This window comes from Ranitomeya imitator, chromosome 2, assembly GCF_032444005.1.
Source record: "Ranitomeya imitator isolate aRanImi1 chromosome 2, aRanImi1.pri, whole genome shotgun sequence".
NCBI lineage: Eukaryota > Metazoa > Chordata > Amphibia > Anura > Dendrobatidae > Ranitomeya > Ranitomeya imitator.
This window is the reverse complement of record NC_091283.1, coordinates 810,893,751-810,906,185: the sequence shown is the minus strand read 5'-3', so window position 1 is coordinate 810,906,185 and position 12,435 is coordinate 810,893,751. Positions and strand designations below refer to the sequence as shown.

Here is a 12,435-nt window from a genome sequence, read left to right as displayed (position 1 = left end):
GGCGTATAATAGCCGGTAAGGTCACAGAGGAACCCAAGGTTACCTGTAAGCAACTAAAGTCTTCTCTTTCATTAGCTACTATAAATGTTAATTTGACCACAATCAGGAGGACACTGAACAACGATAGTTTAAACAACAGGACTTCATGGATAAAGCTTCTACTCTCCATAAAGAACATTGTTGCCCAAATACCAAAAGCCTTTTTGAACAATTTTTTGTGGATGGATGAAACGGATATAGAGAATTCTGTTTTAAATGAGAAACATCATGTTTGTCAGAAAGGGAAAATACTGTACTATGCACGACAGTTTGAAAACTTCAGGCCATCAGTGAAACATGGCGGTGGGTGTATCAAAGATCAGGCATGTTTTGGTGTATATGGACTGAGATGGCTTGCAATCATTGCTGGTACAATGAATTCTGATTTTTTTTTTGTAAATTCTAAAGGAAAATGTCAGGACATTTTGTCAATGAGCTGAATTTAATAAGAATGAGGGTCTTGTAGCAAGATAAAAGTTAATTTTCTCCCAGCAGTATGGGTCTAAGTGCCTGCATTGGGCAGGTTCAGAATGCTGTAGATTAACATCAAGACTGTTAGAGTCCAGCTTCTTAGTACTTTAGCAAAGGCACACAATCCTGGAGGTCTGTACACCTCCACACAGAAACATGTGTGACAAACAGGTCCCATTTTACAATATGAACCACACTCAACGGTGTAGATATGGTAAGCAGCCACCCTACCCCAACTCTTCACTACTCACATTAAACCAGGCCCTGTCATGACCTATTAACCCCTCTTTCTACTATGTGTACTAGAGCATTACTCCGGGTTTACATCACAGAGGACAACGACCTCTGTGATACATATCTCCCATCCACTATGTGTCCGACAGCTACCATACAACACACACTCATTCGCACACAGATTGTTTTAGACTTGTCTGATCTCCCAAATAAAATCACAAAGTATCTCAAACATTTGCCCTAATTTATGTGAATAACTCTGTTCATGAAGTCTCTAAAAAATCTTCACAACTGGCTGAGTTCTATCTCCCGCAGCAAGGCGCACACCTCCATAAACTATTGGATAATCCTTATTCTTCTTCTGCTTAATTTTTTCCTGTTTAGACAGCAAAGTGTGCTCCAGAAACTCTACTCTTCTCCTTTCCAACAACATGTAGCAATTTTTCTCCACCCCTTGCAGCTTGCTTTTGTTGGATTCTGCATGCAATCAAGGAATTTCAGTGAGTGCTGTAGAGTCAGACAAATGTGCACTACACACTAAGGCTGGGTTCACACTGCGTTAATGGTGTCCGTTAGACGGACTATGTTACACCGAGACATAAACGCGGTGTAACGTAGTCCGTTACGGCCGCCATTGACTGCAATGTCGGACGCATCGCTAGCGCACGCCCACAGTGGGCGTGCGCTAGGGATGTGCCGTCATTGAGTGATGGACCCTGAGACGCGGGCTGCGGCGTTTCCGGGTCCATCACTGCTAGCGCAGATAGAGCTAGCAGATGCTCTATCTGCGCTAGCGATGTGCCAAAGTCGGCACTTGCATTACAACAGCCCATTTAACGTATGTGTTGAACGGGCTGCTGCAACGCAGTGTGAACCCGGCCTAACATATTCCATCCATGGGACACAACACACCAGTGTAGTAGATGGGTGATAAATGCAACATGATGATGGTCAGTCAAGTGCAAGGAAGAATAATGGGCTTGAATCAAGCCATACCCCTGAAACTGTGATGCAGCATACCAAACGAGAGGGGGAGCGATGAAAAGCAGATTATCTTAGGTAATGTGACGTAACCAGCAGATCGTAGAACTACCTAGAGATCTTCATGATGTACAATAACAAATTATACTGTGGTACCATGTTAACCAGAAAAATCGATGTGAATACTTTTCTGCCCAATGATGACAAAAGTATTCTCTGAGTGATAACTTTATTGGCTAACCAGAAAATAATATATGTTTGCAAGGTTTCAGAGCACAGAGACTCCTTCTTGGTCATGGTCATGATTAAGGGAGCTTAGTCTCCAGAAACGTGTTGAGATTCTTACCCATATGGTTCGTGCTGAAGTCTGTATCCTCCATGTTTAAAGTTTGTGAATAAAGAAAACTGAAAAATGGGTATTTTGAATGTAGCATTTTTACTACAGTGAACATAGCCTTACAATGGGTTCACTATCTCCCTAGGTTGCGTAATTTAAGAAAATGTTTAGACTCACTGGAGTCCCCGCTTATATGTAGTCCTGACAAATCCTAAAGATAAAACTAAGTTTTCCAAACTTTTTTTTAACTATAGGAAGATGGCGAGATTACATGCACGGCGTACGTCACTATCGCTCTTCTTGAACATCACAGCGTTTATAATGTGAGTAATTTTATGCTCATTTGCAAAACTGTTAAGTTATGAAAAATATTGAAGTTTTAAGGAGTTACAAATCTTTCATTTCTAAAAAAAAGTATTAAATAGTTATTTCCACTGTGTATATATATATTTGGCGTATCCACAGGAACCCGACCTTCCATCTCCAGAATGGGGCTGATTTTCACACCGCTGACACAGGACAAGTGGCTGCTCATGCACAGTTTTTATTAATTTCTATAGGAGTTCTGAAAATTGCATGGAAATTTAAGAGAACTTGTAGAAATTAATGGCAAGAGATGGAATTGATTGGTCATCTCTCCTCTGTCAGAGGCACTCTGCAGTGCCAGCAATGTGCTTTATACTATATATCTGTAATATGATGTCTATGAAAATTATGCATTATTGTTTATATCATGTTTAGGGAAGTATTGTGGAAAATGCCCTGAGCTGTCTTAGGAAGTCAGTGGACAGTGTTAAATCGCTGTATACCCAGGCACTTCTGGCGTATGCCTTCACCTTATCAGGAGACAGCGAGCTGAGACAACAGACCCTGGAGAAAGTGGAAAAGAGCTTTGTAAAAAAAGGTGCGAAGAAGAAATTTATGTACAAATTTACTATTAAAGACACACTAAGATCAAAGTTTTTATCCTATTAATATATTACAATCATCATAGTAAATAACACTGTGTACAATTGCTCATTTTGCCTTTCTACCCAGCTAATGTTTCTCTTTTCTCTGCTCTATGTAGAAACAGGAAGTCTCTTGTCCCTGCATTTATCATTCCCCTCTTCAACTCTTGACCTAGCTGCTCCGCCTCCCCCTGCCAGGGACTTTGCAGTGATTCATGATTCATGCAGGGAAAACTGACCTTCTGCTTTTACATAGAGCTTAGAAGAATTCAGCATGTCAGATTTTAATCACGGGATGTGATAGACCTAATGGAAAAGAGAAGAATTGTAAATATGTGAACAAGTTATTGGGATGCAACACGCAGCTAGAGATGAGGCAAGAGTAACCAACTAAGCTATTTATTTTCCTAGCACAGAAATGAAGGTATCAATTATGGAGACAGTCAGTTTTTCGGGTACAGGGTATCAAGTCACGCAATATTAGCAGTCATGTCAATAGCAACAGTTTAACAGTTCAATATCTTATTCTCTATTCTATCTAACTGTTTCTCAGTATGTGCAGTACTTTAATTTTCTTCTTTAACTTTCGCTGGTGGCACCTACAACATTAGGCTTGTCACTACAGTAAGTCTTTCAAACATTCTCTATTATTGTACTGGCATTAACGAGGGTCACCCGTACTTCATGCTATGCCGCAAGCTTTTAGTAGCCAGTGTCCTAATACCTTATGTGAGCTTTTCGCACTGACCGGCCCCAGTCCCATCCACAGCTCTGCCCCAGTCCACACCCTGTACCATACGTCTTGCACTAGAAATTGCAGCTCAGTTCACACGTATCTCCTGGTCACCACAGCAGACGATGTCCTGCTAGTCTCTGTCTCCGGCCACTCCTCGACCATTCTGCCTCTGCTTTTGATTGGTGCCAACTGCCTTCCCACCTTGACACTCCACCCTTTAATATTTGGTAACTGCGCCAAAGCTGCCACTTGACCTGGTGCTCTCTTCAAATCTATTCTCCCAGGAATGGCTTCTTCCATCTTCCAGTTCTACCTTATCCAGCTTACTCAGTAGACAGTGACATTTGGACACAAGTGCCGTGGAACTTTGATGAACCTTATCTTCGACTCTCCACCCCCTTACAAGCACACAGTGCTATATAATATAATGACCGCAATATTTTAAGAGGATAAAAATTTAAATAAGCACACCCATTAACTTTTTTCCCTTCGTACCTGTGCATATGTGTGTGTATTGAAGTGTCAGCGTGTTGACATGCTCACCTATCACCATCTTTTCTGTTGTTGCCAGTCCTCTTCTGAGTCACATGACAACAATTCAGACTATCCGGATCACACTGTGCTCTATGTGAAAGCCACAAGTCTCTTTTAAAATGCAAATGTAAATATTTGGAGCCTCATTCTGGTTCTTCATAGACTAAGATTGTAAAAGTCCCTTCTGTGACATACAGAGCGCAGTGTGATCTGGACAATCTGAGGAGCCACCTCATGACTCAGAAGAGGCCCGGAATGTTGCTGGATATAGTATAAATTTTAGTTTTGTGCAGAACACTCACTCAAACTGATAGTGTTACTGTCAGAGGTAACATCATCCTGCTGTGGCTGATATGAGTGATGTGCCATATATTCCATAAAACTGTTTTCCCCCCACTAGTTGCCTTGGTGGAGACAAAAGAGGTCAATTGTGATCTTTGTTTAATAGCACTACTGCCCTGGCAGCTAATGCCAATGGTGATGCTCAGGCTCCCACATTTTTAGCAACAGTATGTATTTTTATTACAATACATTATCAACTGCCATTGCCTCTTTTTCTTATACTATACATTTTGTATGACACTACCATTAACGTTTGACAAGCTTTTCAACTCCAATTATTCAACACTTGACAAAAAAGATGTATCAAGTAATGCCACATAGGCGGGTACACATACAGAAAGCAAAATGTGGCAGCAAGCCCAATATAGATGTGCCATACAGTTAGGGCCAGAAATATTTGGACAGTGACACAATTTTCGCGAGTTGGGCTCTGCATGCCACCACATTGGATTTGAAATGAAACCTCTACAACAGAATTCAAGTGCAGATTGTAACGTTTAATTTGAAGGGTTGAACAAAAATATCTGATAGAAAATGTAGGAATTGTACACATTTCTTTACAAACACTCCACATTTTAGGAGGTCAAAAGTAATTGGACAAATAAACATAACCCAAACAAAATATTTTTATTTTCAATATTTTGTTGCAAATCCTTTGGAGGCAATCACTGCCTTAAGTCTGGAACCCATGGACATCATCAAACGCTGGGTTTCCTCCTTCTTAATGCTTTGCCAGGCCTTTACAGCCGCAGCCTTCAGGTCTTGCTTGTTTGTGGGTCTTTCCGTCTTAAGTCTGGATTTGAGCAAGTGAAATGCATGCTCAATTGGGTTTAGATCTGGAGATTGACTTGGCCATTGCAGAATTTTCCACTTTTTGGCACTCATGAACTCCTGGGTAGCTTTGGATGTATGCTTGGGGTCATTGTCCATCTGTACTATGAAGCGCCGTCCAATCAACTTTGCAGCATTTGGCTGAATCTGGGCTGAAAGTATATCCCGGTACACTTCAGAATTCATCCATCTACTCTTGTCTGCTCTTATGTCATCAATAAACACAAGTGACCCAGTGCCATTGAAAGCCATGCATGCCCATGCCATCACGTTGCCTCCACCATGTTTTACAGAGGATGTGGTGTGCCTTGGATCATGTGCCGTTCCCTTTCTTCTCCAAACTTTTTTCTTCCCATCATTCTGGTACAGGTTGATCTTTGTCTCATCTGTCCATAGAATACTTTTCCAGAACTGAGCTGGCTTCTTGAGGTGTTTTTCTGCAAATTTAACTCTGGCCTGTCTATTTTTGGTATTGATGAATGGTTTGCATCTAGATGTGAACCCTTTGTATTTACTGTCATGGAGTCTTCTCTTTACTGTTGACTTAGAGACAGATACACCTACTTCACTGAGAGTGTTCTGGACTTCAGTTGATGTTGTGAACGGGTTCTTCTTCACCAAATTAAGTATGCGGCGATCATCCACCACTGTTGTCATCCGTGGACGCCCAGGCCTTTTTGAGTTCCCAAGCTCACCAGTCAATTCCTTTTTTCTCAGAATGTACCCAACTGTTGATTTTGCTACTCCAAGCATGTCTGCTATCTCTCTGATGGATTTTTTCTTTTTTTTCAGCCTCAGGATGTTCTGCTTCACCTCAATTGAGAGTTCCTTTGACCGCATGTTGTCTGCTCACAGCAACAGCTTCCAAATGCAAAACCACACACCTGGAATCCACCCCTGACCTTTTAACTACTTCATTGATTACAGGTTAACGAGGGAGACGCCTTCAGAGTTAATTGCAGCCCTTAGAGTCCATTGTCCAATTACTTTTGGTCCCTTGAAAAAGAGGACGCTATGCATTACAGAGCTATGATTCCTAAACCCTTTCTCCGATTTGGATGTGGAAACTATCATATTGCAGCTGGGAGTGTGCACTTTCAGCCCATATTATATATATAATTGTATTTCTGAACATGTTTTTGTAAACAGCTAAAAGAACAAAACTTGTGTCACTGTCCAAATATTTCTGGCCCTAACTGTACATGATTGTCAGTTTCAACCAGTAAACCAGTTATTCAAACACAGACCTGCAGTTAATTGTCTACATTTTATTTTGCAATTTTTTTTAAGAAAAGTCAACCCCTTTCCCCAAAATTGCAAAATAGGAAATGTTTGGTTTGTACATGTCCAATAAAACAGTATTGAATTAATTCACTCATCTCTGTTGGCCATCATCAAAACTACAGCTTTACCTCCAGCTGGCTTGAATCTAAATACAGGTTGTATTCCAGATAGTGTTCTCAGAAATGTATGTTGCAAGCATGTCAGTGTATACAGTTCACAGGTAACAATGATTTAGTAGGCTGTTACCATTAGAACTCTGTTACCAGCTCTCTGTACATAGAGACAGCAGTAAACACACACAACGTGGCCCCATTATAAAATTAAAAGTTGATACATAAATGTAGGAAAATATCAACAAATTAAGTTAAAAAAAAGAAAGCGGAAAATAAATGAAAAGTGTAAAAGAAATTAATACAATTTTACCTGATATAAAAAGTGCACACCTCCTTAAACTAACATATTCCAATTTGGATGCAAAAGTAATTTTGAATAGTTAGTCAACGCAACCCAACATGTTTTTTAGGGTAACTTGTGTAAGCCCCAACATGCAGGACTGTATCTGCTGAAATATAGCTACTAAAAATTTAAAATAAAATAAATTATTGATTTTTAGCTACTACTCTCATAATTATAAATGTTCTATGAATTCTGAAAAATAGATGAAGACGGAGATGTTGAGACCGCCTCATATCTTGCTCTGACCTTGCTTTCTGATAAGACAACAACCAAGAAGAATCTGGAAGACAGTGCGGATATCATCCGTTGGATGGTGAAACAGCAAAATCCATGGGGCGGCTTTGCTTCTTCTCAGGTTACCATTTTTTTTTAGAATTGTTCTTTTTTTCTTGCAGCCGATAGAATCATACATAGAACATTTTTACTGTATTTTCAGCATGGGACATTTTTAGACTAATCTTTTCTGTCATCCTTTAGACACCTCTCCTGAAAACGTAATAAATGAAATAACAAATTTAATCTATTAAATAACTGTTGTCTGAAGGCTTCTTTGATCGGCCTACTCTTATTTTTTCCACAAGTTACCCATCATATGCATGTTGAAATCCAATTTTTTCACTCCTTCTTTTCCCCAAAATCTTTCCAGGGATAGGAACTCTTGTGTGTTCACTGGCTTATCCCAGTGTGCACATTAAGTTACTGTCGAAATTTTGGCTAAAATTTAAAAAAATAAATTCAACTATTGTCTTTTTCTTTATTTTGCACTTGGTTTTGTAGGACACAACCATTGCTCTCCAAGCTATGGCTAAATATGCCAAAGCCATCTATCGCAAAAAGGGGGATTCAACAATAACAATTCGTTCAAAGTCTGGATTCGCGCAGGCCGTCCATGTAGACAAAGACAACAGTCTTACTGTACAAAAGGTGGATCTTCCAGAAATCCCTGGAGAATATAGTGTCAGTGCTACAGGCGAAGGATTTGTCTACTTACAGGTAGAAATTACTAATTAGTATTCCACCAAAATTAAACTACCAAAATCTGAAATCGATATTGTTGGAAAGACAGCTGATGATGGTTTCCTCCCAAAAAAATGTTTAATTCTTGATATTTTAACCATTTATTCACAGTCACATTTACATTTCAATGCTCTGCCTGAGGAAAGTGAAAAGGGCTACTTTTCTTTCAATGTGAGCACTGAGCCGTCTCACTGGACTCATGCATCTAAGAAAGAGTTTAATATCCATGTGGACGTTGGGTAAGTTGAAAGATGTCCGGAATTAGTTGCCAGAACACAAAATGGTAATGTGACATCGTCTCTTATCTATACAAGCTGCTCAGCCAAAAATACAGAAATTTACAATAAAACGTAAGTCATTATTTAAAGGGCTTTATCCACCATACAATTAATATTGGCATGTCATTAGGATAGGTCATTAGTTTCTAGTACAGTGACCCACATTATCCTGTGAATAAAGGGCCTGCAGCATTAGTTAAGTCAATGTAGTGCAACTTCATACACTTGAACCACTTCAGTTGCCTCTCAGGATTGACGCAAGTTCCTGAAAGTAGACCTCTAATGATAATATTATTATGGTCAGTGGTGTAACTCGAAACTTGTGGGTCACAATGTAAAATCTCCAACAAGGCCTCCATCTTTTACGCATCTTTAATAATATGTGGCATCTCTTGTGAGCCAAATACGTCTCTTGCACATCTCTAGGTTCCATGGTCCGGATGCGATTCCATCCCCTACACCCGCTATAATTATGTCCCTAGTTATAGCTCATCCTAGCGATATTCCATAACATTACATTATGACAATACTCCTTTAATGGGTTTGTAATCGAAACTACCAACATTATACAGGAGGTCCCCTCTGTAGACTAGAGTAGGTAAAAGCAGCTCCTGCCATCATGAGCTCACCTTATCCATGCTTTATATACATACATGACTGCTACCTAACACTACCGTAATACCTCCCCTTCGGTCACTAGACCTTCTCCACAAAGGGATTGTCCACTAAGAAATTAAAACTAAAGCAACCTGCTATCCTAGAGGCTCTTTTGACTTTTCTTCGCCAATTCTTATTGTCTGTATATAACAAATTTTTCTTTCTAATCTCCTTAGGTATTTAGGAAAACGAAAAAACACCAATATGGCGCTGATTATAGTGACGATGGTGTCTGGATATGTTCCCGATAGAGAAAGTGTGAATAAGGTGAGAAGCCTGACGGGGGATTCAGTTGGTTGTGAAGTAGTAAAATGAATATGTAATAATAATCTTAGTTATAGCCTGTATAATAAAATATTGGTCCTTCATGCAGAAACTCATTCAATTAGATTCCAGCTTTATTTTTATTTTTTAGGGCAAGACTTGGCATAAAATAAGTGATCAGAATGATTGTAGGGGGCAACACAGTTGCATGTCAAAAGCTCTTAAACACTTTAGATAGCTGTCGGCCTATAGATAACTCTCCCAACCCGTCCATACACAGGGGGAAAGCTTGTCTCCTGAGTTCTCGGTAGGAGAGCCACCACAAAAATGATGCTGAAATTTAGGAGAATGGATCCTTCTCTCCCCTAACATCATCTGCTGAGGGAGCGTTGGAAGGACTAAATTAACATTAGAAAGTTGGCTGAACCTCCCGACACTGGAGGGTTTGGCCAATTTGTTTTCAATGTGTATGAGGTCTTTAAGTCGAAATGTGAAAAATTCTGTGTTTATCAAGAGTGGTAATAGATGTGAAATGAATCCTGTTATCAATTAATATTACTGTAGATGGGAGCTAATATCTTCCTGGTTGCAATGTCTTAGCTTCCACTATGGAAGACACAATCACGATTCACAAAAATATTCTACTGTTGGTTGGTAGTAGGGATCTTAACCCCATCAATGACTTTCTTTAATAATTCTCACTAGAAGACCAGGAGTGTTGCCAAAATTATCAGAGTGAATATAGCGCATGATAGAATGTTTAGAGTTTGAGAAAATGAAGCATTTTAGACAAAAAAAGCAGTTGTTTGTGGTCAAGAAAAAATGTCTATTTTTCTACATCTACAGGACGTACCTAAAATTGCAGCAAATTTTACAAATATATTTAACTAATCTTAGATACTGTAACACATTTAAGGAAGAAAAGTAATACTGTTACCACATTTGAAGGATAAGAACATTTTATTAAAAAAAATCTAATTTTACTTATTTAAAGGTTAACTTAGGAAACATTCTAACACTAAGCAAAAGTTCAGAATTGCTGTATAACTACTCTATTTTTATGGCAACGTTCAAACTTATGTTGTTGGGCACTGTGATGCAAAAACGCTATAAAATTGGCTGTTATTTTACTTTAAAATGTTGCAAAACGTAATAATAATTCTGTATCACAAAATGTTAGAAAAAGTTTTGATTTAATTGCTATTGGAGATGAGCAAATAGATTGGATGTGAATCGCATTCTTGTCACATTTTATCAAAAATTCACTGGATCCGGAGAATTCAAACAATTTATGTTTCGATTTGCATGAATTCACAAAATGCCCACCACTATTTTACAGAATGCAGAAGATTACAGCATCCATATATCTTGGAAAGATTTGACCTTGGGCTCACAGTGGGTGGGCTTCCCTAAAATATCTTGCAGGTATCACATGGTACAGCACAGCCCATTAGAAGAGACGATCATAGCCAGTATAAAAGCTGAGACAAGAATGCACAGCAGCCACTTTGCGGTGAATCTGAATAATGAGAAGACATCACAGCCCACAGTTTAGCAATAGAATTAGGGAAAGAAGCCCCCAAACTCTGAATAATCTGTACAGATTGTCTTTAACAGAGAATAAAGCTTACCATTTATCAATCCATGGCAATACTTGACGAGATTATATTAACATGACGAAGGTTATGTTTGGGTTAATCAACATGAATGAGATAAGATACAATCATAGGTCATCTCAAAGAAGTATACACATTTTTTAGGGTTGAGTACCTATAATTCAAACCAAATTTATTCATCAATAATTTTTTTTTAAGAAACTTTCACCAAAACTGACAAATTTGAATTTCTAAAGATTTGCTCATCTCTAGTCACAATCATTGCTAATTGATATCCTTGCAGAAATGACATTTACATGATCCCTTTTTTGTTTAGCTGAAGAAACATCCTTTGGTGGAAAGAACAGAAATATTACATGAAAATGTTACCATTTACCTAAAAAAGGTGAGACAGAATTCTTCTTATAAAGCATCGGATGTCATTGAAACAGCTTTGATTATTGAGGCCTCGTATATTCATAGATTGTTGCTTTAAAGGGAATATGTAGAACAAAAGTAACGTGTTGTTTAACCCCTTTCTGCCAGCTGACGGAATAGTACGTCAGCTGGCAGATCCCCTGCTTTGAGGTGGGCTCCGGCGGAGAGCCCACCTCAAAGCCGCGACATGTCAGCTGTTTTGTACAGCTGACATGTGCGCGCAATGAGCGCAGGCGGAATCGTGATCCGCCCGCGCCCATTAACTAGTTAAATGCCGCAGTCAAGCGCTGACAGCGGCATTTAACTAGCGCTCCCGGCTGCATGGCCGGAGCTGCTCGCACCACTGACCCCCGTCACATGATCGGGGGTCAGGGGTGCATTGCCATAACAACCAGAGGTCTCCTTGAGACCTCTATGGTTGTTGATGGCCGATTGCTTTGAGCGCCACCCTGTGGTCGGCGTTCAAAGTACACCTGCCTTTCTGCTACATAGAGGTGATCTGTACTTCACCTCTATGTAGCAGAGGCGATCGTGTAGTGCATGCTTCTAGCGTCCTATGGAGGCTATTGAAGCATGCCAAAATTAAAAAAAAAAGTGTTTAAAAATATAAAAAAAAATATAAAAGTTCAAATCAATCCCCTTTCGCCCCAATCAAAATAAAACAATAAAAAAAAAATCAAACATACACATGTTTGGTATCGCCGCGTTCAAAATTGCCCAATCTATCAATAAAAATAAAGGATTAGCCTGACCGCTAAATGGCGTAGCGAGAAAAAAATCAAAACGCCAAAATTACGTTTTTTTTTGGTCTCCGTGATATTGCATTAAGATGCAATAACGGGCGATCAAAAGAACATATTTACACCAAAATGGTATCATTAAAAACGCCAGCTCGGCACGCAAAAAATAAGCCCTCACCTGACCCCAGATCACGAAAATTGGAGACGCTACGGGTATCGGAAAATCACGCAATTTTTTTTTTTTTTTTAGC

The 12,435-nt window shown here is 39.3% G+C and overlaps 1 protein-coding gene across 1 annotated transcript in view; it reads left to right on the top strand.

Moving 5' to 3' along the window:
• The window catches only part of LOC138665902 (alpha-2-macroglobulin-like protein 1), a 134,014-nt gene that overhangs the window by 96,582 nt on the left and 24,997 nt on the right, over window positions 1–12,435 (top strand). The window contains exons 27-33 of the mRNA XM_069753855.1: window positions 2,317–2,385; window positions 2,804–2,966; window positions 7,399–7,550; window positions 7,973–8,188; window positions 8,324–8,451; window positions 9,324–9,414; window positions 11,344–11,412. Of these exons, the coding sequence (XP_069609956.1) occupies window positions 2,317–2,385; window positions 2,804–2,966; window positions 7,399–7,550; window positions 7,973–8,188; window positions 8,324–8,451; window positions 9,324–9,414; window positions 11,344–11,412 (888 nt within the window). The remainder of the gene's footprint in view (window positions 1–2,316; window positions 2,386–2,803; window positions 2,967–7,398; window positions 7,551–7,972; window positions 8,189–8,323; window positions 8,452–9,323; window positions 9,415–11,343; window positions 11,413–12,435) is intronic.